Raw genomic sequence first — 25,565 nt, 5'->3', positions numbered from 1 at the left:
ATTCTTGGTTCTCATTCACACCGCGCAATCAGAAGGTTAAGTGCTGCACTGTTTCCTTCAAAAGCCTTCATGACTGGTCTGAAATTTTTTTTTATATTAAGGCTGGTGTGATTCCCATCCGCATGACCATGCGCGCGATCACTTCTGCGCCCGCGGATGAGAATGTTCTTAAGAACCCAACGGGCACATGGGTTAACAAGTTAACTGCTGAACCCTCCCCCGCCAAGAATATTTGCGAGGAGGCGCTGGTGGGGGTTGGTATGAGCAAGAGGTGGACCAACAGCGCGACTGAGCCCGTCATCCATGTTGATGGCTTGGGTGAGTTATTTGCTCATTGCATTATATCTGCGCGAATATAATTCGTTTTGCTGATATCATTTGTCTTGTATTATGCAGTAAGCAAGGAATACGTCCACGCCGCCTATGACGAGCATATGGAGGGTGGCTCTGTCGCGCTGAGCGCTGGGGAAGTTGCTTTCCCCGATCGCTTCGATGATATGTTCATCCCTGTCGATTTAGAATTTTGCTTTGACAGCGATGCGCCTGGTAAGCCTTTGTACTTATGCTTAGGCCTTTAGAATACCAAATTTGGTTAACATTTCTGTTGCACGTATTGTAGATGCGCTCGAGAATTATGAGTTGGAGCTTGCGGAAAAGGAGGTGGAGGAAGAAGCTGAGGCGCCACAACTCAAGCGCAAAGCTAAAGGCAAACCTGGCGCAGGGGCCAGTAAAAAACAGAAGAAAAATGATGCCCCTGTTGCCCAGGATCCTCCTACCCAAGCGAAGGGACTTGAGAAAACCAAGGGATTTACCTCCAAGTTTTCCTCGTCCTCTTTGCCTCGAGGTGTGGGCAATCCTCCCGTCCACACGAGGTATGGTGCTGCCACCTCATCTCTTCGCGCGGCGGACAAGGGAAGCGGCGCTGCGCCTGCTGTTTCATCTTCTCCAACAGGTATACTTTGTTTATATTTTGTGGTTTTATGAGCGTGATTCCGATAGAGTTATTAATGAAGCTTTGTTCACTCAAATGTTTGTAGAGCCGGCGACTTTGGTGGCTCAACCTCAGGCGCAGCAAGGTACCGAGGCTGCGCCGAAGGTTGCTTTGAAGTCCCCTGTTTTACCCTCAAAAAGGGGGAAAATGGACTTCATGGCGATGCTCAATTCGCGGACGGCGGTGCGCCAAGGTATTTATTGCGCTTTGATTTTCTGATTTTTTCCTTTAGATCAAGTTATGAATCATTTCTCCTTGGTTTTTCATAGGAATTATAGCTGGCACACAAGCTGCTGGTGGCACTGCTGGCGCCGGCGCCGGCGCCGTTAGTTCTGCTCCTGCTCCAACAAGCACTGAATCTCCTCTCATTGGGATTACTAAGAAGCAGGAGACTATTTTACGTGCTGATCTAACGGCGTCAAGACCTCCCTCACCTCCTCCTGCGTGCAGCCTTCTTCATGAGACTGTTTTTGATTTTTCCAAGTCGCAGGAGAAAAGACCTGTTACAGAGGATGATGAGGAGGTCAATTTTGAAGATTCCGATGGTGGCCGCGCAAGCCCTGTAGCGCCACGAGATTTCGTGGCGCAGCCTTCATCTCGCGGGGCTGGCGCTGACTTTTCTGCCGGCTCTTCGCAGGTATAAGTTTGTTTTGTTCCGCTGTGCGGACTTCCAGATTAGTGTTTAGATGACTAAAACGTTGCTTTTGCGTGGTTTTGTGTTTGCAGGAAGCCGATCACATATACCGCCCGAGATGGAATAGTACTGAAGATAGCTCATTTCAATCCATGGGCGTGTGTGAAGACTTCTGGGCTCACTCTGTTCCTCCGGCTGAAAGGAGGTTTCAGGAGGATCGCGCTCGCGTTGACTTGCTCAATGACCACCTTTTTGCTGGGTCTGCGTTCTTTGCTGCCTCCCAAGAGCTTCGCAATGATTATATAAAAGTGCGTGATGCCCTTGCGGAGGCCAAGCAAGTGGCTAAGATTTCTGCTTGGAATCTTTCTGACGCTCGAGAGAGAGCTGAGAAGCTCCAAGCAGAACTTAGCGAGAACCGAGCAAGTGCCAACGCTGCCTTTGTGAAGCGCGGGCATGAGCTGCAGGCTGCGCGGGAGAAGCTGCAAGCGGCAGAAGCGGATGCGGCCAGGTACGCGCGTCGAGCGCGTGACTTGGAGTTGGAGGCAGAGGCGCGTGATCAAACTCTTGCGCAGGCTAACACTGACAAATCTTTATTAGAGAGTGAGGTTGCGCGCTTGAAGAAAGAGCTCGATGCTGCGCGAGCAGAAAAGGATGAAGCCTTGGCGGCAGCAGCGTCTGAGAGAGAAGAGCTCGATGCTGCACGAGCAGAAAGGAATGAAGCCTTGGCGGGCAGCAGCGTCTGACAGAGAAGAGCTAAAACAAACCAAGGAAACTGTTGAGTTGTTAAACTCTCAGATTCCTGCTCTTGAGACGTCTGTTTCTTCCCTCGCGCAGGATCGTCAATGGCTAGTCTCACAGGGTGTGACTCGTTGCGCTTATGCGATGGAATACTCAGACGAGTTTCAGACCCTTGTGATGGATTGCAATGCTGCGTCGCGCTTGGTGGGTCGAGCTGAAGGGTTTAAGGATGGCTATGAATATGGCATGTTGAAGAAGAATCCATCCGACTACCCTTATCAGCTCGACGTTGTCTGCGCTGACATGGCCGAGGTGGGGGAGAAGTACTTGAATACTCCGATTCCCATCCTTGAGAAGGTATTTTAACCTTAATGAGTTTACCTTGACTTATTTTCCTAATCTTTTGTACTCATACTTTTCCTTGTGACTTGCAGATAGCCTCGCTTGCTGACCAGCCCGATCTTGGCGCGCTAAAGAAATTACCTAACGAATGTGAAGGGACTGGTGGCAGCGATGATGGCGCGGGCAATGCTGCCTCTGCTAGCGGCTCTGGCGTGGCCAAAGGACCTACTCCTGACACTATCGTGATAGAAGACGACTCCATTCAAGACGAACAGCTTAATTATGGTAAGTTTGGAGATGACGAGGAGCGGGCTGCGCCAGATGCTGAGGGAGGAGGTAATGATGAGGGCGATGAAGAGGCTGATGTTGATATAGAGACTTGAAAAGCCCTTCATGTTTTTTTTTGTTTGTAGTTTTTATTTCATCATTTTGTAAATTTGTAAACTTCTATGTTTTGGAATGAAATTTTGTTTTTCCCTTATTCGCATCTTGCGCATTCCCAATTCATCTCTTTATATTGCATGTGTTTGCTTGTTGAATATAAGATATGCTTGCACATTGAAACTTGAACAAGGTTGTAAGGAAATTATTTTACTTAATCCTTGTCATATTTCAAGTTATTTTGCTATATTCTGAATATGCTGACACGTGCCTTGGCATTTCATTATTCCTCTTTTGCGCGACGTTATCGCGCATTTATTATAGGGAATTATGAATGAGTTTTTTAGCCTTTACGTGTCAGTATGTGTTACTCTGATATCCATTACAATCCCATGCGCGACCTCGACCTGAGACCTTAACAACTATGTTTTGGCATGTGCTTTGCCTTAGCTGTGCTTAGGTATTTTTATGGTTTAGTTGCGCAGCATGTAGGATGGATGTTGAGTAATTTGAGCTAAGGCTCATATTATTGGGCTAAGGCCCTGAGCTAAGGCTCATATTATTGGGCTAAGGCCCTGACGTTTTAGAGTTAAAACTCGTTAACGCGTTTGAGCTTGAAGCTCGCGCATGTATGTTTTACTTCGTTTTATTTTTAGTTTGATGTCAATACAATGTTGTCATATTGCTCAAAATTAATAAAGGGAAGTGTGAAACATGTACGCAAAAGGTAATAGAACACACATTAAGAGAAAATAGCGCGCATCATTATTCATAATGGCTTAAAGGGCCTTGATTACAAACTTGACAACTTTTACATGAAACATTTTCTAAGCTGTGCTGCGTTCCATGTGCGCGGGATCTTCTTTCCATTCAAATCTTTTAAAGCGTATGCGCCTTTTCCCAATTCTTCCGAGACTTGATAGGGTCCCTCCCAGTTGGGAGACATCTTTCCCGGGGGTATTGCGCGACTAGCTTCATTGTTCCGAAGGACAAAATCATTCTTCTTGAAGTGGCATTCTTTCACGCGCTGATTGTAATATTTTTCTAGTTTTTTCTTGTATTTGGCTTCACTGATGATGGCCGCCTCTCTGCGCCCTTCAAGTAAGTTGAGATCCAACCTTCTTTCTTGCTCGTTGTCTTTTTTACTCATCATGAGCACTCTATAGGATGGGCATCCAATCTCTGCTGGAATCATAGCCTCCGTTCCATAGGTTAGGCTGAACGGGGACTCGCCATTGCTGGTTTTGCTTAATGTCCTGTGCGCCCACAGGACATTAGGTAACTCCTCGACCCATGCATGGGATTCTCCCTCTGACCTTTTCTTCAGCCCATTCAGCAAGCTTTGGTTCGCACGCTCCACTTGGCCATTCCCTTGAGGGTGGTATACTGAAGTGAAGACTTGGTTAATGCGCAATTCCTTGAGCCAACTGGATATCTTCCTGTCAGTGAATTGTTTGCCATTGTCGCTCACAATTTCCATGGGAAGGCCAAAACGGCATATGATGTGACTCCAAATAAATTGCTTCATTGCCTCGGCTGTGATTTTTGCTAGTGGCTTGGCTTCAACCCATTTTGTGAAATAGTCTACTGCCACTACCAAAAACTTTAACCGCCCTTGCGCTTGTGGTAAGGGACCCACAATATCGATTGCCCATTTGTGGAAAGGCCATGCGGAGGTCACCGGAATCAAGTTGTTCTTTGGCCGCATGGTGTTTGGCGCATAACTCTGACACGCTTTGCATTTTTGGATCTCTTTTAACGCGTCCAAGTACATGCCTGGCCAATAGTAACCTGCGTTCATTGCCTTGGCAACCACCATGCGCGGGCCAGCATGTATTCCACAGATTCCTTCGTGTATCTCTCTGATCACATAGCTTGCTTCCTCAGCATCCAGGCATTTCATGAGCGGTCCAAGATAAGAGCGTCGATATAACGTACCATCAAGCAGTTCGTAGTTCTGCGACTTGTGTCTTATCTTCCTCGCCTGTGAACGATCGTCCGGTACCTTTCCCTCCTTCAAGAATTCCATTATTGGAGTTATCCATGATGAAGGTGTTGTATGAATTACAAGGACAGACTTCGCTCCCACCGACGGGTTGCTCATTACTTCCACCCTGACATCTTTGCCAAAGTGATCGAAGCTGGTTGATGCCATCTTGCTCAGCGCGTCGGCAGACTTATTTTCACTGCGCGGAATGTGTATGATTCTGAAAGATTCAAATTGTTCGATGAGTTTTTTCGCCTGCTCTAGATACAGAGGCATGGTGTTTACCTTGGCATCATAAAGGCCATTGACCTGTGCTGCTACCAAGTATGAATCGACATGGGCCTCTAGCTTTTTAACTCCGAACTTGTGCGCGATGCGCAGACCAGCCAGCAGGGCTTCATACTCAGCTTCATTGTTGGTGCTCTTGAAATCCACCAGTTTGAGGCTTACGCCGGACCCTTCGTTGTTTGAAGCTCCATCAGTGAATAATCTCCAAACATTTTCTTCATTATTGGCTTGCGGAGGGTCTACTTCGCGCTGAGCCTCTTCGACTTTTCCTTCAGGGATTTCTGCAATGAAATCAGCTAAAACTTGTCCCTTGATTGCTGGACGAGGTTTGTAGGTGATCGTGTGCTCCCCTAACTCCAACGCCCATTTTGTCAGCCTTCCTGAGAGCGCGGGACGTCGCAAGACTTGCTGGATGTTGTAATCAGTTAGGACTTCAATGGGATGACCATTGAAATATCTATGAAGCTTGCGCGACGCATGTGTTAGTGATAAAACTAACTTTTCTATGATGGTGTAGCGCGTCTCAGGATCTGTCAGCACCCGACTTACATAATAGATTGGTGTTTGGATTCCCTTGCGATCCACCAACAACACTGCGCCAATGGCGCGCTCTCCTGCTGACAGGTACAACGTTAGAGTTTTGCCAGGTAGTGGAGCTGTGAGCGCAGGCAGATTTATCAGACATTCTTTTATCTCACTGAAAGCTTGCTCGGCCTCAGGCGTCCACTTGAATTGGTTTTTCTTTAAGCAATTTCTCAATGTGTTAACGAATGGGGTAGATTTGCTTGCATGGTTTGCTAGGAACCTGTTAATTGATACCAATCTGCCATTCAACTTTTGAACTTCCTTCATGGTGGATGGTGAGGGCATGTCAAGGATAGCCTCCACTTTCTCTGGGTTCACCTTGAAACCATCCTTGGTGACCATTACACCGAGAAATTTCCCTTCTTCTACGCCGAATGTGCATTTGCTCGGGTTGAGCTTCATGTTTACTTCCTTTAGGCGCCAAAGGGTTTCTTCGATGTCTTTGAGCATTTGTTTTTCCTCCCTGCTTTTAATCACCAAATCATCCACGTAGACTTCTAAGTTTCTTCCAATTTGCTCGTTGAAAACCGCATCCATGAGTCTTTGGTAAGTGGCTCCTGCATTCTTCAAACCAAAGGGCATTTTTGTGTAACAGAAAACACCCTTGTCAGTTCTGAAGGCAGTCTTGTCCTCATCTTGTGGTGCCATTTGAATTTGGTGATAGCCCTTATAGGCATCCAGGAAACATTTGAGCTTAAATGGCGCCACAGAGTCCACCTTCGCGTCAATGTTTGGGAGGGGGTAACAATCTTTGGACACGCTTTGTTGAGGTCCTTGAAATCAATGCACATTCTCCATGACCCATTGCTCTTCTTTACCATCACAGGATTGGCTACCCATGTTTGGTATCGTATTGGGCGGATGATATTTGCGCGCAGTAGATCTTCTACTTGCTCATTCATGGCCTTTGCCTTCTCATCCCCCATGACTCTTTTCTTTTGAGCAATTGGCTCTACAGACTTGAATGTGTTGAGAGAATACTGCGCCAGGTCTCGCGGAACCCCAGTCATATCAGAATGTTGCCACGCGAAGACCGATATATACGTTGTGAGCAATCTTTTCATTCTCACCCTTGTGTCATCTGATATCGTAGCTCCAATTGTGATTGTTTGTTCTGGGAATTTTGGGTTGAGAATCTATTCCTCTGGCGCGTTGTTTGCCATTGGAAGCTTCATTCTCCCTTCTCGCGGTATACTTGTTACTGCGCACAAATGATCTCGGTATACAAATGTTACTCCTGTTGGTGTTGGGAACCCCAACGCGCCGTGCGCTGGTGACGGTATGGCGTTGAATTGGGCAATCGTTCCTCTACCCAAGATCATATTATGGCATGAAGTGGTGGGCAAGACCAAGAAGTTGACAATTTCAGCTCGCTTGTGTTTCTCATCCCCCATAGTTAGTTCGAATTGTATATGACCTAGGGGGTGAATAATTTCGTTTGAGACACCCGAGATTGGTGCATTCACAATTTCGAGCCTTGCTTGGTCTGCTGGATCCAACTTCCTGAAACATTGCTCATACATGATGTCTGATTCACTGCCGGTGTCCACCAAGACTTTTGACACCTCATAATGAGCGATGTGTGCAGTGATGACTAGAGGACTGCTGATAGACGGGCCGCCTCTGATTCTTGGAAAGATTACTTGTTGCTCGCGCCAATCCCTTGGACTTGCGCGCTTCTCTTCCTCGATCCTTGCCCTTGCCTTCCTCCTTCAGCTACACAGATTCTTTTGAATTTTTTTACTGGCTGAGGCTCCGTCTGGTTGTTCATTCTCTGGTCTTGGGTTTTTCACCAGGTGAGCCAACTTGCCTGATTTCACATCTCTTTCAATCGCATCCTTCAAATGGTGGCATGCGTCGGTGTTGTGCCCTGTGGACTTGTAAAACTCGCAATACTTGCCACTGTTTGGTGGTCCCTTATGGAGTAATGGCTTGGGGCTTTTAAACTGGACATTCTCTGTGTTTAACACTTGCGAAGGCGTTTTGGTGAGGGGAGTCCATATTCTTGGTAGAGGTCTGTTAGGCTCTCTGCCGCCTTCCCTCTTGTCACCTTCTCCGCGATTACGAATGTCTTTTTAGGGCTGGGGTGAACTTTGTTGCACTTGCTTTTCTGCGGGAGAATAACTGGTTTGTTGCAACCTAGACCATACGGAGTTTTGTTTGCCCCTCCTTTCATTGTTGCGTGGTGCTTCTGTTTGATGCCCTCTATCTCTTGCTCTGTCTTGGGCAATTTGTTTTTCATTTCGCGCGAAGACTCGCGATGCTTCCATAAGCTTAGCCCAAGTGGTTGGCATGCCATCTCTGCTTACGAGAGCTCTGCGGAGTTGACCACTGCGCGCACCTTGTATAAAGGCTACGCGCAAGAGTTGTTCAGTGATACCTCCAATTGCAAGAGATTCCTGATTGAAACGAGTTATGTAGTCTTCAATGGTTTTTATCATTCCTGCGCACGCAGTGCATGATGTCATCGGGGTCGCGCGTGTGTCTGCGCTGCTGTACAAAGTGAGCCTGGAACTTCTCCAATAGCTCTTCGAACCCATCGATTTGTCCTGTCGGCAAGCTTTCGAACCAGACACGCGCTGCGCCCGTGAGGCAACGAGCAAACATGTGACACCATGTTGGCATCGTCCAGCTTTCTAGGTTTCCAGTGTTGTAAAAACCTTGTAAGAAATCATCTGGATCTGTTGTGCCATCGTACTTGCCCAAACCACTTGGCATCTTGGTTTTGTGTTGAATGGGAGCCTTCGCGATGCGCTCAGTGAATTTTGAATGCTTCACCAAGATGGCTGGCCTATATGGTGTGGTTACGTCCACTTGCCCTTTCGCTTGTGGGTTGTACGGTGTGTATAGATCCATATCGGCTTTGGCTCCAGGTGCTATGTTCATGTGCGCGCGGAGCTGTGACCCTCCTGCATGAGTATCTCGCGTCTTCATCATGCTGTGCACTTCTTCCTCATCACTAAAATCAGCGTGTTCGGTGTGAACAGAGTGACCATCTTCCGGCGCGCGCGCCCTTTTTGTTGTTCCCTGAATGGTTTGTTTATCAAATGCGAGCCTTTGTGTTAAGTCGGCTAACTTTTTGTGTTTGACCAGCTCATTGTATTTGTCCATTAAACGCCGTTGTTCGTTTATGAGCCATTCTTTAGGGTCATTGGTTTCAACTTCCGGACCCATTGGTCCTTTTTGTTTTGCACCAGTCAGATTTTGGAACGTGAGATCGTCTGGAGGAGTTTCAGTCTGGCTATGAGGTGTTGTGATGAAGGGATGGTTACTGGTGGTGCGCGCAGTATCACGCGGCGCCCTCAGAAACTGATGTCCCTCATTAACATCCTCAAGCTCATTATCCTCCAGAACTTGATCGCTGTTTCGAACACCGGAAACCATGGTGAAGATTTTCAGAGAGAACTGATGAGATAGTGGTTTTGTTGCCGTTGTAACAGGTGATGGCGCCAATGATGGCGCCAATGAAGAAATGTGGATCGACTTACTAGTAGACGATCAACTTTCCTCGGGTATGAGTGTGCTATATCACCGATGGTTTTCCGGAGTATGAATTCTTCCACCTACAAAACGAGCAGCACCGTGAACTTACCCCTCAGAAAGGGACAGAGGGGTCCTCTTTGGGGTAACCCTCCGGTGTGAGAATAAGATATTGTAGGGGAAGATAATAATAATCTGAAAGTGAGTAAGGACTTAGAATGTATTTTCTTGCTTATATCCCCTTGTGGAGGTGGTGTGGTATTTATAGTGTTAGGGTTTCCAATGATTGGGCTCAGACCCAATTAGGGCCTTTTTGGCCTCCTCCTATTGCTTCGCGCCACGTGTCCTTAGGACACCTGGTGCTTCTTCATTGATTATTCTCTGACCAAGGTATTTCACCTGACCCATGTACAATCACGTGGTAGCACATGGGTTTTGCTGAGTTGTCCACCCTTCATTGGCAGCTGTCAACATCAGCATATTCTTTATTCCTTAAAGGATACCTTCTGGAAGGTTGTCTGATGAGCACAATCATGGTTGTCCTTATCCTGATTTGGATAAGGACGTGGTTGATTATGTGCATGTGTGATATGCGCCTATCCTGGGGATGCGCGAAGTCTTCTCTTTATTCTCACGCGCAGATGTTTCATGCGCAGATGTGATATGCGCAAGCATATGTAATATGCGTGAGCATATGTGATATGCGCCAACGCGCCGATGTGATATGCGTGAGCATATATGATGCGTGAGCATATGTGATATGCGCCACGCGCAGATGCGCCACGCGCAGATGTGATATGCGTGAGCATATATGATGCGTGAGCATATGTGATACGCGTGAGCATATGTGATGCGCGTGAGCATATGTGATGCGTGAGCATATGTGATATGCGCCACGCGCATAGGTTTTGGCTTTGTGTCTTCATGACATCCTGATTTCAAGCCTCTTGTCTATATCTTGTGGGTTGACCCGCCCCGCTCGATGTTAAGGCGGGTGCATACCTCTTCAAATAATACCTCTCTATTGACTTCTGCTCAATTCAATTGAAATTGAAATTCCACGCTGTCTTCTCTTCCTCTCTCTCAATATCGGATGCAATGGTTTTCCGGTTCAAATTTCAGGCGTCGATACCACCGTATTTCATCTTATTCTTTCTCTACGTCATCATCATATTTAAGAAATCAAACGCTCAAACTACAGATCCTTCCGAAGGTATGTATCTCTGGTACCCCATTAGATATCATATTCGACTTTACAATTCAACTGTTTCGATCTGATTGTAGCTCCTCGATCGCTAATTATGATTCAATCGCCTTCTCATTTTATTGCGTTAATCGGTTTGTTTAGTTCAAAAAGTGTTACTGTAATTTACACAAATTGTTATCGAGTCTTCCAACTATTCACAATTCATATCGATCAAGTCAAAAGTAATTTTAACCGGGTAACTGTCAAATCCGGTTAAAATAACTAAAAGTTCTTGTGCATAGTTTAGATTACATGAAGGCAAGCGGGCAACACGCTGCGCCGCAACTCCCTTTTGAATTGCAAAACCCAATCTTTTAAAAACTACATTAGCTGATCTTGGAGTTATAACATTACTATGCATGACCCGCTGAACACGGGTAAGTAACTCCACAGCTTCAGGCGCGAGGAAACCAAGAGTGTCAAAAGCAAAAGGAATAAATACATGTTGGTTGTCAAGACACGCCTTCTCATGTTTTGCCACCTTGCCTGAAGCAGCTTTTAATGCGGCTTGACCGACTGCGAAACCACTACACCCCAAGCCCACCAAAGGGTCCTGTTAAATCCACACACACGTGTTTTCCTCCTATTCTTCCAAACACCAAAATGTCAGCCGGTTGAAGAGATGATCTTCACTCCGACGGGTCAGTCAGGAAATTCACATGTGCTTCTTTCTTAACAGAAATTCCGGCCCGCCTGAATATATCAAAGAGCACATCCCTAACCAGATCGTGTCGGTACTTGAACTCCGGGAGCTCTTTACAGTGCACCGCGTGCTCCCCATATGAGTCTAAACACGCATTACGACAAATAGAACATATCTCATCAACCGGGAATAGAGGAATCATGAAGCGATACTTAAGGATAGCACGATACTCCACTGGAGACATATGCTGTCCTAACCCATCTATAGGAATAGCAAGAAGAAAATCTTGAGCATGTGATGCTCGTAAACACTCAAAAATGGCTTTTTGTCTACTTGTCATATTAAAAGTACTTGTCATATTAAAAGTAATTAAATAGTTAGTAGCTTCCAAATCCAAATGTCAAAATAATTGGTCAACATCGGCGATGACTATCATTCACATCACTATCTTGAGGATTTTAGAGCATTTACGTCCCATTATAATTTAACCAAAAAAAAAAAAAGGAAACCATATGTTTCTGATTTTTCTTAAAAAATTTGTGTAATTCTGGTATCCTGTTATCTATCTCTATCTTTATCAATTATCATATTCACGTAAGCTAATTTTATTACTTTTTCTCTTTTTCACACACAATATTTGGCTTTATGCCTCCATAAATAAAGAAAAAGTTTAACTTGGTAACCATATCTCTATTTTAGAGAATGGGCTGTGGGGGTAAATTTGGTACTTTTGTTACAATTCTTTTTTATAGAGTTTACAATTTTCGTAAAGATAATTATACATTTTTGGGCAATTTCTACGTGTATTTGTCATGTATATTAATTATATTTTTTAATATATAAATATGGTATTTTTTACTCTTCTGAGAATTTTGTATATTATAAAGATATTTATGGTAATATAATTAATATACATAGGATAGATTATTTCATTATAGAGGGGGACAATGAAACCGGTTAACCGAACAGAACCTACTACCTGAACCAAAACCGGATCAGTATTATAGGAATCAGTTTAGAACCGAAATTAACCGTAGGTTTAGGACCGTTTGTAGTTTGCAAGCAGGAACTGGTTTTACGAACCGATTACTAGGACCCGGTTTATGCACCGCTTTGGAACCGATGCTCAGGAACCTATTTATGTGTGATATATTTGTATTTTATGTGTCTGTCTATGTTATATATGTTTTATATCAATATTTTTTTATACAAACTGGTTTAGGAACAGGTTCCACCTCAACCCAGTTCCACAGCGAACTTGAATCAGTTCCACAGGTTTGGGTTTTCAAGTTCGCAAACCAACCGAACTGTTAGGTGTATGAACTGATTTTTGCACCTCTATCAATGTCTATATATTTTTGACCATATCAGAAAAATGGTTGACCATGTAACAACTTGAACATAAATTATAGTATCAGAAAAAATGGTTGACTTTTTAAGTTTTAACAACTTGTAACATAAATTTTAATAACCATGTTGTATTTTGCTGAATTTATAACTGAAAGACTTACCTACCGTGTTTTCCAAATCATTTTGGATTAAAATACGGAACTAACAAATATATTTAGAACACTTGCATGCATTGACATTATACTATACATATTAAAACACTGGCGGCTCAATTTGAATTACAGTTTATAATAAACTATTGATTTTGTTAATTGAGATACCAAGCAACGAAAGCATCAATTATATTTGTTACTACTATTGTTATTTGATTTTTTGTTATTATTATTATTATTATTAACAACCAATTCAAGGTCAGAACAAACAGTACATGTTTATTTTCTATTTTCTTTTTCAAAGTTTCCATGTGACTTTGTATTCAAGTTATTAAATATGAGGGAGACACTTTCTTGACATTTTTCTTCTTCTTTCCCAGTTTCCCATTAGCAATGGTTCCGGGAAAATTTGGTTGTCTCTTGGTCACTTGCAATGATTTTCAGCTACAAATATCAATTTGTATGAAATTTTACGATCACACTACTAATTAATAATTCCGATTAGATTCGGTGAATTTAATTCAAAACCGGAAGGCATCATAATTAATAATATTTTCTTTATATATGTTATATAAAATTTAAACAGTATAGTATTTGTATGAGCATGGGATGTGTTTCCTAATTCCTAGATTAGTTGACCCTGTTATTTATATAGCTTTTATTTAATGTATTAAATATATATTTATACAATAATTGTTATTATGTGAAAAATCATGATAATAATAGTTAAATAACATATATAATTTTATGTAAAAAATATAATTAAAATACATATAAAAGATGATTCTAAATATAAAACAATTAATTAATCATTAATAAACGAGCTGAGCTCAAGCTTCAGAAATAGAGCCCGGATTGAGCCGAGCTCAAGCTTTAGAATTAGAACTCGAATCGAGCTTGAACTCTGATAAGTTTAGCAAGCTTGAGCTCTAACACTGCTTTACACTCCTAAAAGAAAGGGCCCAAATTAATAAATTTTCTGTCTATGACCCGATGCAGGTAAATAAAAAACTGTGTTGATCTGTTTTAACAGCAATAACTGTATGCATGAAACTTGTAGCATCCATCAATATACAAAAGAAGTGATATTTGTACATAATAAATATTCTGATTTTGACAACGGTACAACAGTGACGGCGTTAAGAACGATATTTCAAAAATGGGACGTTCCAAATCCGAGGAACCTGTGGAACATTAGTGGAGAGCCATGCAGCGGACCAGCGCTAGGAGGATATTTTGCCCAGGATTTAAACGATACAGCCATCGAATGTAATTGTAGCTTCGACAGTAACTCCACTTGCCATATTACTAGACTGTAAGTCTTTTGTTTTCTTGAATCAGTTGCTCACCCTCACTTTGTTTTTCTTGAAGACATCGAAGGTGTTCTTTTGTTTACTTTAACCGAACAAGCAATCGAACACGAACAATTAATTTAATGGTAAATGAACGCGCATAATTAAGTTAAAACCAATTAAAAGTTGTGAACAAAACAATTGTTGAGCCTGTAAAACTAGAATAAATTGTAACATGGATATATATTAATGAATATAAACGAACGAACGTAAACTAGCAAACATAAACGAACAAATGAACATTCACAGACTGTTGGGTTCGTAGGCCTTGTTGGCCCGGTTTATTATATGAAGTCAAAAGAGGAGACGGGTGTGGGCGGTCGGGCCCAAGCCCGGCCCGGTTTAGATTTCTTGCATAATAATTTACTAACCCTAGTTCAGTCTCTATATAAACAACATTATGTACTTGTAATATTTGGTCACTCAATAAAGAAATACCTAGTTGCCACCCGTGGACGTAGGTCAGTTTAGACCGAACCATGTTAAATCCTCGTGTTCGTTTATTGCTTTCGTGTCGTGTTCAGTTTCGTGTGTGCGTTTAATCCTAACAAATGGTATCTAGAGCTTAGGTTCGGATCACACGAAGAACACGGTGAACCAGTTCCGCGTGTCGCCGCCGCACCAGTGATCGGGGCTAGGGTTCCGCCGCGTTACCGCTAACTGCTGCTAGGGTTTCGCTGCCACCAGTTGCCACAGGTCAGATTCAGGTTGTCGATCTAGGTTTTCGGTGTTGGCAGCTAGCCGACGTATCCAGCGATCGACCGGAAGGTTGAAAAGAAGGCAGAAGTTTTGCGAGTCGAGATCCTACTTTGCAAAGTACGAGTCAATAACAGCGAATCAAGATCCTATTTTCGTTGAAGAACAGTTTCAACTCAGAAGAAATTTAAAGAAACTTAGAACCAGTGCCAACAGCGTTTGTCAGGTTTATCGTTTCAGTTTAAAGTTTCGGTTTCTGATTTACAGTTCGTTATTCCGCTGCACGTTAAATAGGTTGATTGTTTAACAGAGTTCAGTAGAACAATCGTTAAGTTCAGGCTCGTGTTGCTGTGTCTGTCTCTGTTTTTTTATCCAGTTTTTCGTTTTAGTCATTGTTATGGAGGAAGACGGAAAGGTTTCGATACAGAAGTTTGACGGACAGAAGTTCGGTTGGTGGAAGATGCAGATTGAGGCACTACTTTGTCAGAAAGACTTGGATGTAGTGCTTGAGGATGAAAAACCAGAAAAGCTGTCAGAAGCAGATTGGAAGAAGTTAGACAAGAAAGCTAGGGCTTGTATTACTTTGTCGTTGTCGGAAGATGTGGCGTTTAACACCATGAAAGAAACCACAGCCCGTGGTATGATGGACGCACTATCCAACATGTATGAGAAGCCTTCGGCAGCGAATAAGGTCTATCTTATCAGAGAGCTAGTGACAACTCGAATGAAAGAGGGTGGGTCAGTTACAACTCATATCAATAATCTTAATTCGATCTTGTCCCGCTTAGTGTCAGTTGACATTAAGTTTGATGATGAAGTTCAAGGCCTCTTGTTATTATCTTCTTTGCCCGACAGTTGGTCGCAAACAGTGACTGCAGTTTGTAGTTCGTCTACAAATATTACTTTCGATGGGATTCGAGATCTGATTCTGGGAGAAGATTCAAGACGCAGAAGTTCAGGTGAATCATCAGGCAATATGCTAGTCACATAAGGTAGAGGCAGGAGAAAACAGCGAGGCAGTGGGAGCAGGAAGAGGAGTCAGTCTAAGAATCGTAAGGATATTGAATGTTGGGTTTGTAAAGAGAAAGGACACTTCAGGAATCAGTGTCCGAATGGTAAGAAAGAGGTGAACGTTACAGAAGACGACACAGATGACGGGGTCAGTAGTGATGAGGCTTTGGTTTGTAGTGTTGAGAGTAGCGTTGATGCTTGGGTGATGGATTCTGGTGCATCGTTTCATGCCACTCACTGTAGTGAAACGATGAAGAATCTTAAATTTGGGGATTTTGGAAAGGTTCGACTAGCGAATGATGATATTTTAGAGGTTACGGGTATGGGAGACGTTGATTTGATAACTTCAGCCGGTACTTCTTGGACTTTGAAAGACGTGAGGGTTATTCCAAGTTTGAAGAAACGTTTGATATCAGTTGGGCAGTTGGATGACCAAGGGCACGATGTTAAGTTCGGGAATGGGCAGTGGAAAGTAGTCAAAGGGAATCTCGTGGTTGCTCGTGGCAAGAAAATGGGTTCGTTGTATTTGGTCGATATGTCACCGAAAGGAGTGGATCCAGTTTTGGTGAAAGACAAAGTCCGGTTCACAGAATCTCGTGGGCAGAAGAAGGTTCGTTTTGCAAGTAACAAACCCAGAGCCAAAGTGAAGATTCAGGATGAACGAGCTAGGAAGGTTAAATCAGTTGGGGGACATCGTGACAGTGGGAGCACAGGTCGTGTTTCAGTTACAGTTCCAGGTCGACAGTGGATTAAGAAAACCAGTATTCCAGCTGTAAAAGTCTCTCCAATGAATTACTTGCTGAATATGGAGAGTGTTTGTTCTCAGGTTATCTCAGGATCCGGTAGTTCGTTACAGTGGGAGCCGGTAGGGACAGAGAATGGGTCAGGGGCAGTTTCAGCCATGACTGGCGTGTTGGAGCTCCGGGGAGCTTCAACGGGCCTTCAGGTTAATTGATGAGAAGGCGGTGGCAACTAGAAGAAGTTTAATGTTCAGATTACAAAAGTACAATCAGGAGTGCAGACGAGAGTACTCAAGGCCTCCGAGTGGGAGATTGTTGGGTTCGTAGGCCTTGTTGGCCCGGTTTATTATATGAAGTCAAAAGAGGAGACGGGTGTGGGCGGTCGGGCCCAAGCCCGGCCCGGTTTAGATTTCTTGCATAATAATTTACTAACCCTAGTTCAGTCTCTATATAAACAACATTATGTACTTGTAATATTTGGTCACTCAATAAAGAAATACCTAGTTGCCACCCGTGGACGTAGGTCAGTTTAGACCGAACCACGTTAAATCCTCGTGTTCGTTTATTGCTTTCGTGTCGTGTTCAGTTTCGTGTGTGCGTTTAATCCTAACACAGACAATCAGACATAAATGGATTAATGAGCTATGTGTTAATGTTTGTTCATTTAACTAAACAAACTTCCCGCCAAACAGTCAAGGTCTCAAAAGGAATTAACGATAATCCGATAACGACACACAACACACAATATTCAAGAGGACTCACTTTTGTTATACCAAAGAAATATATAACTCAAAAACCCTAAAACAATAACTCTCAATTATAGACTCGGTTATGATATATATAGTGTTGACACGACTTAGGCAACAAGAAAACTAAATCACCCTAGAGCCCATTATTCTAATCAATCTAACTAGAACATCTCGGGCCCGTCCCTACTCGGTGATTAGCTTTTAAACAGTTCATGAACAGTTCACGGTTCACTAAAGTTCAGTTCGTTTACAAACATCGATGGAATCACTCATATGAAATCACATTCAACATTGTTGTGAATTTACAAATAAAGATGTGTTCTTTGTTAAATTGTAAATCTGAATCAGATTTGAATCATCATGACTTCAGCCTGATTAACGGCACATCTACTATATTTGAACTAAAAATTTGAATTTTATTCCAATTTCTAATATGGATATTGGGTATTATTATTAAGTGTTACGAGCGATTTGAATAGTTTATCTTAATTGTCTCTCTTATTAACCTGGTATCCTAAAACTTGTCATCCAGGAAAATCAATAAACTTAGCAGTCCAGGGGTGATTCTTGAAGAATTTGCTTCTCTAACTTATCTCGTTGAATTGTATGCATTTTCCTTTAAAATTCGTAAATCAAATTCAAACTTTAGTCATAATAAGTTGACAGATAGTCGTATTTCTGCAGGAAAATTGATAAGAATGCATTAACTGGTACGTTGCCCCGGTGGTTTGGAAATTTTTCTTCCATGTTGTTCTTGTAAGTGTAGCATGTTTAGTAATTCATTTATCTATTTGACTTGACACACATGCGCATACACACACACACACACTTTCATCTTGGATTCTTGGTCTTGTTTCATTTGATTGATCTTAACAGGTCAGTGGACCACAATCAATTAACGGGTACTCTACCCCGGGAGCTTGCAAACCTTAAAAACCTAATAATGCTGTGAGTACCTACCTCTTAATATCATTTTCTAATAAAAGTTGGATCTTTACATAATATGGTTAAAGTTGTCTGTTGTTTCTTTCAGGGCTATAGGTTCCAATAAATTTTCAGGCACTCTTCCCCCTGAACTTGGAAACCTAGTCAATATGGAACTACTGTATGTTTCTTTGAATATATGAATTATTGATATATGCAGTATTCGATTGGAAGCTAATTCATACAATCTTAACTAAATTTTGCAGTTATCTGGACAGTTGTGGTCTTGGCGGTGAGATTCCCTCAACATTTGCCAACCTCACAAAAATGCGTGAGATGTACTTTTTTTTGTCCCATTCTTACTGTTTTGAAATAAGTGAAAACCATATATGTTTAGATCGGTTAATTTTACTTTCAGGTGGGCTTCAGATGGTCCATTTTCTGGAAAGATACCTTCTTTTATAGGAGGCTGGACAAAATTACAGAGACTGTGAGTAAGAATGATATTTTGAAGTTACAAAAATGTAAATTACTCATTTTGCATATGTTTTGACTTTATAGGAGACTTCAAGGGAATAATTTTGAAGGTCCTATACCGGCTAGTTTTTCAAGTCTAACCTCACTGAAATCTTTGTGAGCTACATGCTTTCTCTCTTTATATGTATACATACTCTCTCTCTCTTGATATTTCTTCCTCTGGTTATTCAATTACTTGAAATTTTACAGGCGAATAAGTGATTTGCAGAATGTGAGTTCATCTCTTGATTTTATCACCACTTTAAGGAATTTGACTGACTTGTAAGCACACATATCTCTTTGACATGCAATGATGTACATTACAGGTGGCAGAATGGGAGATCGGGTGGTTTGGGTTAAATTGGGTATTTTTTGTATGTGTTGAAACAGGTCAGGGTTGAGCTTAATAACTAGTGTGCTAAGTATTATTACAGTAACTATATAATTAATATATTAATCCAATTTTTTATCAGGGTCTCAAATTTGAAAAGACTATCTTATTAAGGTCAAATTTAAAAAGACACAATTGCCCTCTCATGTCTATCTTGTGTATATTTCAATGTTCAAGTTACTAACTACTTTTTAATGTTTAACTAGAGTTATAAGAAACGCGTTAGTTTCTGGTCCTATTCCATCAGACATTATTCAATTGCAAAAACTCGATTACATGTAAATGATAATGCAGTATTAATTAAATAAACTTTTCACATATTTAGTACTAAATTTCATTCACTATTTATTCTATTTTGTAGGGATTTAAGCTTCAACAATTTAAATGGTTCACTTCCACAAACGTTAATGAATATGAGCTCTCTAGTATCTCTGTAAGTTATTACTAAACCTTCCCTTATAATATCTGAAAAATTTAACTGTTTTATACTTTAAGTTGTTTATTGTTCTTAATGTGGTCAGATTCCTTGGAAACAACAGCTTGTCTGGTTCTCTTCTTCCTGAGAAAAGTCCAAATCTTCTGAACATGTAAGTTGTGTTTTTGCATTAGTTTTATTCCTTAAACAAGGTTTTAAGAGTTTTGTTCTCATGATTTGATGAAATTTTATTTTCAGAGATTTGTCTTACAATCAATTCTCGGGATCTTTCCCACAATGGGTGACTCCAACGTGGTCAAGAGCTAATCTGCAATTGTATGTTTACTTCTCTTCATTAACTTTAAGGATTTTAGTGGCTTATAATTTTTATATTTGAAATATTTACCTGTTATTTCAGGAATTTGGTGGCTAATAACTTTAGATTTGACAGCACAAACATAACGTAACCATTTGAAAACCCTTTATATAATAATTTCATGTTGAAAGAATGAAAGTTCTATATTATTATGAATAATTGCATCTCCATGTGCAGTACTTTCCCAGGATTAGACTGTCTTCAACGAGGCTTTCCTTGCAACAAGAACACAACACCTTGTGAGTTCATTGTATCTTTGCACATCTGTCAAATGCATTATCAAATAACTATTTAATGATGACACGATGATTTTTGTTACTTGCTAAAGATTCCAGCTTGGCAATCAAGTGTGGCGGGCCAGAAATGTCCCTCGGCAACATACTATTTGACACCGAGAACGACACAACACTTGGACCAGCTTCCTTTAAATTATATCGAGACAAATGGGCAGTTAGCAATGGGGGCATTGCCATTGACCAAAGTGACACGACATCATTTAAAGTTTCCACTTCTATGCAAGTCAATAACACGAGATATCCGGAACTTTTTAGAACTTCTAGAAAGTCTCCGAACTCTCTTAGATACTATGGATTAGGGCTGGTAAACGGTCCGTATACTGTAAAACTTTTCTTTGCAGAGACTGTTTTTAACCTAAACAATAACAGCTGGACGGGTCATGGGAGGCGTGTCTTTGATATTTACATCCAGGTTAGATCTTTATTTATATATATATATAGAGAGAGAGAGAGAGGGAGGTTCCAACAAAAACATCCTTTAATTTGAAAAGCACAAAAACTACTACCAACCAATCAATTTTTTCCATTTCTTTTAATTATAAGGTCGGTATTGTAAAAAAAATTAAAACGCTATATGTAGCTCGTGAGGCTACATATATGTATCTCATATAAGGTGTGTGTATATATTTATAGCTTACGAGCTACGTATATGTAATATCGCTAACTACATATTTTTTTTTTGTTTTTTTCCTTTTTTGGTTTTGACAAAGATTAATAACGGACAATAAGAATGAAAAAAAGAAAATTCTTGTTTCAAAGTGGTTTTCGCAAAGGTTTTAAGTATCTTAGTGGTTTTTGTTTGATAAGGGGGGGGGGGGGGGGCGGTCAATGGGAACTTCAAAAAGTGGGGAACTAGGGACCATGCCTTTTACATGTAAAAAGATAATAAAAAATTTCACATGTAAAAAACATAGTTTTAGCATAAACTTTTTTTGAGTTTTTGCTTATAAATACATGTAGAAGACATTCCAATAAAAATATTATTTTTTACCGTTTTTAACTGATTTTTTTTTAAATTCATGAAAATGGCTTGTACATGTGTTTATATGTAAAAGCTCAAAAAAAGCTTATGTAAAAATGTGTTTTTTACATGTAAAAATGAATTTTTTATTATTTGTTTACATGTAAAAGACATGGTTCTCCAGTTCCCCATTTTTTGTGGTTCCCTTCCGAACATACACACACACACACACATATAGATAGATAGAGAGGGAGAGAGATAGATAAGGGAGGGTTACTTTGAGAACTAGGTGAGTTTTGAGAATCGCAAGTAACTTGTCCAAACCATTGAATTTTATTTCTTTTCTTTTTTTCATATTTATGACAGCAGACAGCTTAATCCAGCATTCCAGCCTAATGGACTAATATTTGGGTCAAACCATAGGGACTAAAACCCTCTATTGTTTTTTTAATCATATTTAGACGTTAATTAAATATAACAAATACAAATGGAAAACAATCTGTATGACAGCTTAATCCAACCTGACCTGCGCAATCTGTTTTATTCAAACCTGTTTTAAAATCTTGGGAGATATTATGAAACAAAAATGTCTAGAAGTAAAAGAAGTGTGCCTGCACATGTTCTAAATTCCAAGTAACATGTCGTTTTATTTTTGTGAATGATGAGCTGTCAATTTCTCTAGGGAAACCGTGCACAGAAGGATTTTGATATATCAAAGGAGGCAGGCGGCATTGGAAAAGCTCTTGAAAAGGAATTTGATATTATTGTCACACAAAATTATCTTGAAATTCATTTGTTTTGGGCTGGAAAAGGGACCTGCTGCATACCTGAACAGGGAGATTATGGACCTTTAATTTCTGCCATACAAGTTTCTCCTGGTATCAAACATACACTATTTTTATTTGTGCTAACAACTCTTGTGATTGCTAATTACTTTAATTACAGGTTTTAAAGTTAAGTCCAATAATTCAAACAAAACTGGAATGATCATTGGTATTGTAGCTTCCGTAGCGTCTATCAGCGTTCTGCTGTTAATTTTCGGTTTGTACATGAAAAGGAAAAGGTCGGAACACGGGGAAGAAGACGGTAATGATTTTAGTTTCATAATATCTTATTTTCTTTTATGTTTCTGGCAGAGTCCTTACCTTTAATTATTTTAGCAGAAATTCTTGGAATGGGGCCTAAAGTAAAAACTTATGCCTATGCGGAACTGAAAACCGCAACTGCAGATTTCAGTAGTGCAAATTTGCTAGGAGAGGGTGGTTTTGGACCTGTTTACAAGGTTTGATATTAACTGATATTTGGTTGTATAATAATTTAATAATTAGTTATACTGAGTTATAGTATGTCACACTGTCACAGGGTATACTGAATGATGGGAGTGTAGTGGCAGTTAAGCAACTGTCAGTAGCATCACACCATGGAAGGAGTCAGTTTATAACTGAAATTTCAACTATTTCATCTGTCCAACATTGGAACCTTGTGAAGTTGCATGGCTCTTGTATAGAAGGTTCTAGAAGACTTTTGGTTTACGAGTATCTTGAAAATAAAAGTCTTGATCAAGCACTCTTTGGTATGTCCAATCTTTACACGCCTGGATCGTATTTTAGTAATATATTATTATATTTCACATGTTTAGAACAGGAGAAAGAAACACCAAATTGATTCTTTTTTTAAAATGGACGAACATTAAATAATTGTGCAATTTTAGAAATGGATAGTTAGGAATTACTAATATTCTCACTTTACCTTGTTTACCCTTAAGTTATAATCATATCTTGCAAGTTTCCAATTTAACAAGTATCTTTAATGCATTAAGGGTAAAATCGACATTCTGCTAACTAAAAGCTGCATTAATTGTACATATCTTAAAGATTTAAATACGGTTTTAGTCCCGGTGGTTTTATCCAAATAATTGTTTAGGTCTATTAATTATATTTAGTCATTCAAAAAAAAAATTATATTTGACTTTTAAAGTCCAATAGTTTCATTTTTGTCTCAATTAAAGTCCAGTTCACTAACCCCATCCAAGTTTCTATTAGCTTTTTATTAAAAAGACCAAAATACCCTCGAATGATTTGTGTATAGCCAAAATAATCAAATATTTTGGACCCACTTAAACATAAAACACACTCATACTATAGGCACAATCTTATAAGTAGAATGTACAGGCTATAAAATATACTAATCCAAGGGTATTTCGGTCTTTTATTGAAAAGTTAATAGATAAACTGGATGGGTCAGTGGGCTGGACTAATTGATACCGAAATGAAACTATTAGACTAAAAAAGTCAAATTTAAACTAATGGGTTGAAAAGGGGAATCCAACCGTTCTCGTGATCTTTAGTCATATTTTTAAAATCTTAACATCTTGATTTCTTTTAGGGAAAACAAATGTGCACCTTGATTGGCCAACACGGTTCAATATATGCATGGGAACCGCAAAAGGACTAGCTTATCTTCATGAGGAATCAAGGCCTAGAATTGTGCATCGGGACGTTAAAGCAAGTAATATATTGCTTGATGGAGAATTATGCCCTAAAATATCAGATTTTGGATTAGCAAAATTGTATGATGATAAGAGAACCCACATGGGTTGCAGGAACCATGTGAGTTCTTTTGTCCTTACTAGAGAAATATGTTATTTTCATTTATTTACTAACCAAGTATTTATAATCTGTATCATACATAGTGGCTACTTGCACCAGAGTATGCAATGCGTGGACATTTAACATCGAAGGCTGATGTTTTTGGATTTGGAGTTGTTTGTTTGGAGATTGTTAGTGGGCGGCCCAACTATGATGACAAACTGGATTCTGAACAGAAGTATCTGCTGCATTGGGTAAGTTGATTGGACCTTGGAAATTGGAAATGTCTTTGGGTGCGGCCCAACTGGACCGAGTCCTCTGTTCATATTTATGTGTATATATATATGTGTGTGTATAATACATATTATATATGTATTTATATGTATATTTGTTTTTTTATTTTTTTTTCTTTTAACTTTTAAGTTACGATATTTTATAAAATTCCAAGTATGCCGTTGCCGGCGTGCTTATTTTAGTTTTCACCATTCCAATTAACAATGTTTCAAGTGCATACTTTGTTGTTTACATATTTGACATCAAATTTTCCGTCGGTTTACATTTATGTAAAACTTTTGTAAACAGCCTATGGATAATGAAGCGCGCAAACACTTTGTAGCACACAACTAGTTCATATATAATGATCAAAAGAATTTATGGAACTTTTCAGGCATGGAGTCTATACGAAAACAACCGTCAAGTGGAGCTCATAGATCCATCTTTGTCATCTTTTAACGAAGAAGAAGCTACTCGTATGATCGGGGTAGCACTGTTATGTGTTCAAGGATCGCCTGCATCAAGACCCGCAATGTCACGTGCAATTGCCATGCTATCAGGTGATGTTGAAATACCCCCTGTCACAGCAAAACCGAGTTATCTGACAGATTGGGATTTTAATGATATTACCAACGATTTCGATGATGGAGAACTTAATTCTTTTGAAAGTACAAGCATGATGACTGCAACTTCAACTGCAAATACAACCACCTCAACTGGCGTGAACTCCATGTCATCACCCGTAATGTCGTCCGAGTTTATAAGCAGGGGGAGTCTTAGAGCAGGACGGTGAGACACCATTACCATTGTTGATTATGGTTGCTCTTATGACATTGCGTTTTAAAATTGTTGTTTCTCAGTTTTATTTGTTCGCCTCGTCAGTTTCTTGTTCATAATTAAGGTCTTATCTTTTACCACATTGTTGTTTTTTTTTTCTGTTCATAAATAAGGTCACATTTTTGTTTTCGTAATGGTTTTGATTCATATAAAAGAGGGATTACTCCACTAAATAATAACAAAGTTTTAGAATTGTTCCAATCAGGTCACTGGTAAAATAATTTGTTCCAATCGGGTCACTTAACTTTTAAAATTGTTCCAATTTTAGATATTTTACCTGGATGGCAGATAATTTAAACCATTTTCAAAGTTATTACCTGAATAGTAGGATATACTGTTTTATTAAAATTAATAAGATAAATCAAGCAGTTCAAAAAAAAAAAAAAGATAAATCACAAATAATTCATTAGAAGGCCTCAGCGGCCTTCTTCGTTCAGATCACAAACCCACCACCCTTTATCAACTCAGCCATTCACCGCCACCTTTATCCACCCACCACCACCAAGAATGTACCCACCACGGGGCTAAATCTTAACAACACCACCACGTAATCTACCGAGTTCCTTAACCCCGACACAACTACAAATTGATTTTCCGGCATAGATTTCCGACATCGATTTCCC

At 40.4% G+C, this 25,565-nt stretch overlaps 1 protein-coding gene across 1 annotated transcript; it reads left to right on the top strand.

The window, feature by feature from the left end:
• Positions 1-10,524: 10,524 nt before the first annotated feature.
• LOC143548839 (putative LRR receptor-like serine/threonine-protein kinase At1g56140) lies at positions 10,525-24,900 on the top strand. Its single transcript, XM_077039907.1, has 24 exons — positions 10,525-10,639; positions 13,949-14,132; positions 17,898-17,969; positions 18,050-18,121; positions 18,242-18,313; positions 18,399-18,470; positions 18,556-18,627; positions 18,708-18,779; positions 18,851-18,922; positions 19,016-19,087; positions 19,403-19,474; positions 19,558-19,629; positions 19,718-19,783; positions 19,870-19,947; positions 20,030-20,074; positions 20,165-20,226; positions 20,316-20,695; positions 21,927-22,122; positions 22,190-22,330; positions 22,408-22,526; positions 22,607-22,817; positions 23,630-23,865; positions 23,937-24,086; positions 24,500-24,900. The coding sequence occupies exons 1-24, from the start codon at positions 10,525-10,527 to the stop codon at positions 24,896-24,898; spliced, it is 3,102 nt and encodes a 1,033-aa protein (XP_076896022.1). The 3' UTR covers positions 24,899-24,900.
• Positions 24,901-25,565: the final 665 nt, after the last annotated feature.

Source organism: Bidens hawaiensis, unplaced genomic scaffold (assembly GCF_021521415.1).
Source record: "Bidens hawaiensis isolate Kalapana, Puna unplaced genomic scaffold, B.hawaiensis_p1.1 tig00015256_1, whole genome shotgun sequence".
Lineage (NCBI taxonomy): Eukaryota > Viridiplantae > Streptophyta > Magnoliopsida > Asterales > Asteraceae > Bidens > Bidens hawaiensis.
The sequence above is the reverse complement of the archived record's forward strand: the minus strand, read 5'-3'. Positions and strand labels throughout refer to the sequence as shown.